The following is a 6,000-nucleotide window of genomic DNA, read 5'->3' as shown; positions in this document are numbered from 1 at the left end:
CCAGTGCAGTATATAGCAGTACTAATACATCATGTGATCTCTGTTGATGTGGCCGAGAACTGCATTGGCTTTTTTGGCGGCTGCTGCACACGGCTAGCTCATACTTAAGCGGTTATCACTAGGACGGCTAGATCCCTCTTGCAGTTACTACTGTTCAGCCAAGTATGGCCTCTTCTATGCACGTGCCTTTGGCTGTCTTGCCTAAGTGCCGGACCTTACTTTTCTCACCAGTGAACTGCGTTTTGTTGGATCGGGCCCATTGTACAAAGAATGATCTTTGAATTTGATCTCCATTTTCCTTGGTTTGAGAAAACACCTCCCAATTCACCTTATAGGTGTAGCCTCGAATATCTTTTCATAATGTTTAATTATAGAGTATGAAGAATAGGCTTGCTCTGTTAGTTATTTTTAAATTGTGCTTTTAAAATAGTTTTGTTTTTATACATAAAACCATTTATTAGTTGTTAGTTATTTTGATTCTTGCTTTTGGTGGAAACACAGGGCCAACAAACAGAACCCCCAAGAAATGGAATAAAGTAGAAGACTTACTTGAAGTAACCTGCTGAGTTCCTGGAATTTACATCCTGGGTCAAGACTGCAAATTCAAGAGATTTTCCCCACTGCCAGTTGCCTGGGTCAGCCTAATTGCTTTCGGTTATTTGGAGCTAACCTGGCTTCCAGAAACTAAATGTGATTTCTTGGAGCCACCCAGTATGACTCACTTTGGAAGGCAATTTTGCAGCCCTGTCTGGGCACTTCCAGCCCTTACATGCTCAGACAAGAACTGAATGCAGTGGGCACTTTGACATACTGCTGGGGTAAAAATTAACAGAGATGGGAGGATGGCATTTCCCCACCTGGTTCCTCTAAGCAGCCAGCAACGAACATTCAACACTTGCTGCTGTAGGAGCTGGAAGAAGGCTTGAGTGCAACCTTTCCAGAGCAAAGGTAGCACAGGTCTCAAACACAGGGAGCCCAGCAAACTCTCTAAAAATGAAGCTGAAGAAATGCAAATGGGTGTGACCTTCCCTCCAGCGCTGTTTTGCAACCTTACCAACCTTAGGGGATTTCAACTCCCAGAACTCCCCAGCTGAATTACTGGCTGGGGAATTCTGGGAGTCCAAGTCCACTCATATTAAATTTGCTCACTTTGAGAAGCATTGCTCCAGTGCTCCATGATATCAAGACCATGGTATGGAAATTTAGCAACAAGTTGGTGGGGGTGCAGCTGTTCTCCTTTCTCTTCTTCCTACTTTTATGAAGCAAGCTGGAAACAAATACAAGGCTCCCAGACCCAAACTAGGCCCAAAATTACCCATGGAGGCTGATCGCTACCATACCAGTATCTTGGAAGTCCAACTATATTAAAGGTTGCCCACTGACACTTTGAAAAGCAGAGTTGCACTGCTGCCTGTCAGTCTGGCTAGGCCGACTGCCGGGGGTCCCCAGGATTTTAGGCAGGTGCTCGCCTTCACTGGGACCTTTTGCCTACATGGAAGGTGATCTGCAGGAAGAGTAAAAAAGTTCACTCTCTCTCAACCCAACCTACCTCACAGGGTTGTCTTTGTCAGGAAAATAGGAAGAGGAAAGTGTATTGGAAATGTTCACTGTCCTGAGTTATTTGTAAACATGATAAAGGCAGGAAACTAACTAACTAACTAACTAACTAACTAACTAAATAACTAACTACACTTTGCCCAACTCCAGACTGACTCTGACACGATTCCTCAAAGTACAAGGAAACATCCAGGGGGTTTAAAAACCAACAAGGGTTGGCTCAAAGCGCAAGCTGGAAATGCTGTGTTCTGCTGAGAACATTAGGAAGTTAGAAACTTAGTGGACAATCCCTTAAGTATGAGCCAGCAGTGGCTGCAGCTGCCCAAAAGGCCAACACGGTACTGGGCTGCATCAATAGTGGGGTACAATCAAGATCACGTGAAGTGTTAGTATGGCTTTATACTGCCTTGGTAAGACCACACTTGGAATTTTGCATAGAGTTTTGGTCACCATGTTATAAAAAATGCTGAGACTCTGGAAAGAGTGCAGAAAAGAGCAACAAAGATGATTAGGGTGCCAGAAGCTAAAACATATAAAGTACGGTTGAAGGAATTGGGTATGACTAGTCTAGTTAAAAGAAGGACTAGAGTGATAGCAGTCTTCCAGTATTTGAGGGTCTGCCACAAAGAAGAGGGGGTCAAATTATTCTCCAAAGCGCCTGAAGGCAGGATAAGAAGCAACAGGTGGAAACTAATCAAGGAGAGAAGCAACCTGGAATTAAGGAGAAATTTCCTGACAGGGAGAACAATTAATCAGTGGAAGGGCTTCCCTCCAGAAGTTGTGGGTGCTCCATCAGTGGAGTCTAGAAGTTGAGGCATAGCACTGGATTTCTTTTCTTTTTGGTTTGAAATATTTCGCTGCTTATCCAGGGAGCTTCTTCAGTCTGACTGAAACATTTCAAACCAAAGAAGAAATCCAGTTGCCATGACTCAACTTCCAAACTACTCTTACCTGGATGACTAAGAACCTTCATGGACATTTGGTCCATCTTGGGAGGCTTTCAAGAATAGAGTGGACAACCATTTCACTGGGATGGTACAGAATCTCCTCCTTGAGCAAGGGGTTGGAACAGAAGACCTCCAAGGCCCCTTCCAACTCTGTTATTCTCTGTTCTGTGTTTCACGCTTGCAGAAACCGCAAACCTGTCTTTATCTTTGGAGATCTGAGATCAGGGAGTGGCTGGGGGGACAAGCAAGAGGGCAGTTATGGGCCCTGCAAAATGAATGGCCTGGTTGGTCCTTTCTGCTTGGATACTTCCATGGAGGGGAGGAGGGGGCCCTTTCTGTACACAATGCCATAACCCACTGCACACCCAAAGCTTCCAGTTCAGGAAATATTTCTACAAGAATTGTGAGAATTATGGATTGGATTTTAAGAGCAGCCATTCTTCCACTGTGACTTGTCCTTCAGGTATATGAAATGGATTTATGATTCTTTAGCAAAGTTCACACTGCGAGGAATAAAGGGCTTCTGGAGAAGAGGAGATGCTACCCAGTAGGCCCCTTTCTTAATATTAGTGGCAGGGGATCCTATATTCACAGGATGCCAGCTTAAATGGAAAGCAGCTGCTTTTTAAAAAAAACTTTTTTACCCCATTCATGATTCTCTTAAGAAGAGTCCTGGAACTGTTGCGCCTCCCCAGTTAGCATCAGAGCTGGCCTTGCCATTACAGGTAGTCCTCAGTTTACAACTGTTCCTTTATTGACAATAACAGTGTCACTGAAAAAAGTGACTTAAAACCAGTCCTCGCACTTACAGTCATCACAGTGATCAAAATTTGAGTACTTCCACAATTGCATTTCCAGGATCATTTGATCACCATTTGCGACCTTCCCAGCCGGCTTCCAACAAGTAAAGGCAATGTGTGTGTGTGGGGGGGGAGCCAGGTTCGCTTAATGACCACTGCAGCAACTTGCTTAACAACTGTGGCAAAGATGGCAAGTTCAGGTATGACTCAGGGGCCCGGGGGCTAAAGCACCCAAGGAATGGCAGCGGGAGCTAAGTAAGTTTAGTCTAATGAAGAAAAGGACCAGGGGTGACAGGATAGCAGTCTCCTAGCACTTGGGGGGCTGCCACAGAGAAGAGGGGGGGTCAACCTATTCTCAAAGCACCAGAAGGCAGGAGAAGAAGCAACGATGGAGAGAAACAATCTAGAAGAAAGGAGAAACTTTCCACAGTCAGAACAATTAATCAGTGGAACGGCCTGCCTCTGGAAGTTGTGGCTGCTCCTTCACTGGAGCCTTTTAAGAAGAGATTGGACCCCCCCCTTGTCCGGAATGGTCTTGGGTCTCCTGCTTGAGCAGGGGGTTGGACTAGAAGGCCTCCAAGGTCCCTTCCAACTCTGTTATTCTATGTTATATGTTCACTTAACCTTGCTTAGCAACGGATGTTGCAGTCCCAATTGTGGTTGTAAGTCAAGGAGTACCTGCACTCCCTCGTGGGCCTGGTGTTGCTGCTACTTTCCTCTTTCCACCCCACCCCCCTTTTTGGTCAGGCAGGACCAGGTAGGTAGCCAGCCCACCGCAGAGAAGCAGCCTCTCGGGAGGCCAGGCCGGCCTGCTCTTTCTTCTCGCCAGGATTCTGCTCCAAGGCAGGAGGGCAGCCTCGGCATGAAGCAGCCTGCAAGGGAAGCTGAGTCACGGCTAGCTGGACTCCCGGCCCTCCTGCCTCCCTCCTCCATCGCCTGCTGCTCCGAGCGGCCTCTCCTGTCAGGCCTGAGTGCGACTGAGGGAAGTTACGCATCTGCCCCGCAAAAAGCACACCCGCCCCCCCACAAACGGCCGGGCTGGCCCCTTGCGCTGCGCCGCAGGCATCTCCCCGGAGGGGCTCCGTCCAGCAGGACCCCCTCATTCGCCTGTGGGGCGGGGGTGGGGCAGGCGGAGAAAGGCGGGAAAGGCCGGCCGAAGCCCCGCCGGAGCCCAAAGCGGCCCCACCAGGGGAGCAGCGGCGCTGGGGCGGGAGAAGGAAAGAACGGCTGCGCCGGCGGTGCCGGAGACGGTCCGAGGGCCCACCCGAAGGGCACCGGGCAGAGGCTCCAACCGGCACCTGCTCCTCGACCCGGGCGCTGTCAGAGTCGCTGGCCGCCCTCGCCAAGGGGCCGGGCTGCAGCTGACGCGTCCCCAGCAAGGGGGACTTCTGCCACCCCGGCCGTCGGATCAGACGCCGGCCCTCCGGGAAGCAGGGCCGACCGATCCGCCGCCGGCTTCGCCCTCGGGAGGGTCGGGGGCGGGCGGAGGGCCCGGGGAGGGGGAAGCCCCGCGCCTTAAGCCGCCACGCTCGACCCGCGGACCCCGCTCCGACAGCCGGGAGGCGCCGGCGACCCAAGGGCAGACGCCCCGCCGAACTCTGCCCGCGCCCTCCGCCGCTCCAGGGCCGAAGCCGGCACGGGCTCCCTCCTCTCCAGCGGGAACCGGCCCGGCCCCGCCGCGCGGCTCTCTCACCTCGGCAGGGGGAGCCCCTCTCGAGCCGAAGAGAGGGCTGCGGATGGCAAGCGGGAGCGGCGGCGGCTGCAGGGGGATCTTCGGAGGGAAGCGAAGCGCGGCGGAGGCGGAGTGTCGGAGGGGGAGCTTTCCACACCCCGGCGCGCTCCGCAGGCCCCGCCCGCCCTCCCCACACGCCCTCCGGTCCGGCCGAAACTTTCCCCGGCGGCGGCGGCGGCGGCAGCAGCAGCAGCGCCTCTCCTTCGCGCCTCGCCGATCGGGCGTCGCCCACCGAGGGAGAAGGACTCGCGGCGGCCCGCCGGGACCCGCCCGCTCTGCTCGGAGGAAACTTGAGCGGCCCGCCGGCGGCCGGGGCCCCGCGCGCTCCAGAGGCGAGGCGCCCGAGCGGGCGGGGCTTCCGATGGGGCTCCCGGCGCCGGCCGCCCCCGGCCACTGAGCCGGGCCGAGGGAGAGGCGGGGCCGCGCGACCCCCGAGCTCGCCCCTTCGCCTCCCCCGCCCCGAGATGTCGGCCAAGGGCGCACCTGCGGCGGCCCCCGCGGAGAAGGGCCCGGGCTGCCCCGCCGCCGCGCCGCCCAAGAAGAAGAAGCCCAAGTCCGGCTCGTCCAGCCTGCGCCGGGCCTTCAGCTGGCTGCGGGGCCGGCGGAAGAAGGCGGCGGCGGGCGACCAGCCCGGAGCGCCCCCTGCGGAGGGCAAGAAGCGAGAGGAGCGGCGCGAGGGCAAAGGTGAGGCCGGCGGCGGCGGCGGCGGGGCGGGCGGGGGGCGCTGAGCCGGGGCTCTTTGGGGCTTCCGCCAGACTCGCCCCTCCGGCGCGCCGAGCGGGCTCTCCTCGGCCAAAGTTGCAGCGCGAGCCTGTTGCTCCTTCCCTGCCCCTCCCGGAGCAGAAGCCGGCTCAACCTTCAGGCCACCTGCCCGTCCGGCTGGCTTCCCTCGGCCGGTGGCCCTCGGAGCAGGCGGAGCCCTGCCGGAGAGCCGTTTCTTTGGGGACATTGAGCATCAGAAACC

The 6,000-nt window shown here is 55.1% G+C and overlaps 1 protein-coding gene across 3 annotated transcripts in view; it reads left to right on the top strand.

Moving 5' to 3' along the window:
- The first annotated feature begins 4,899 nt into the window (after positions 1 to 4,899).
- The window catches only part of NHSL3 (NHS like 3), a 69,807-nt gene continuing 68,706 nt past the window's right edge, over positions 4,900 to 6,000 (top strand). The window contains exon 1 of one of the 3 annotated variants that reach the window (XM_083369264.1): positions 4,900 to 5,720. In XM_083369264.1, the coding sequence (XP_083225390.1) occupies positions 5,501 to 5,720 (220 nt within the window). In that variant the 5' untranslated portion in view covers positions 4,900 to 5,500. The remainder of the gene's footprint in view (positions 5,721 to 6,000) is intronic. The other 2 variants (XM_083369265.1, XM_083369269.1) reach the window with 2 other exon arrangements.

This window comes from Vipera ursinii (genome assembly GCF_947247035.1).
Source record: "Vipera ursinii genome assembly, chromosome: 9".
Taxonomy (NCBI): domain Eukaryota; kingdom Metazoa; phylum Chordata; class Lepidosauria; order Squamata; family Viperidae; genus Vipera; species Vipera ursinii.
Note: the sequence above shows the minus strand (reverse complement) of the source record. Positions and strands in the feature narration are given on the sequence as shown.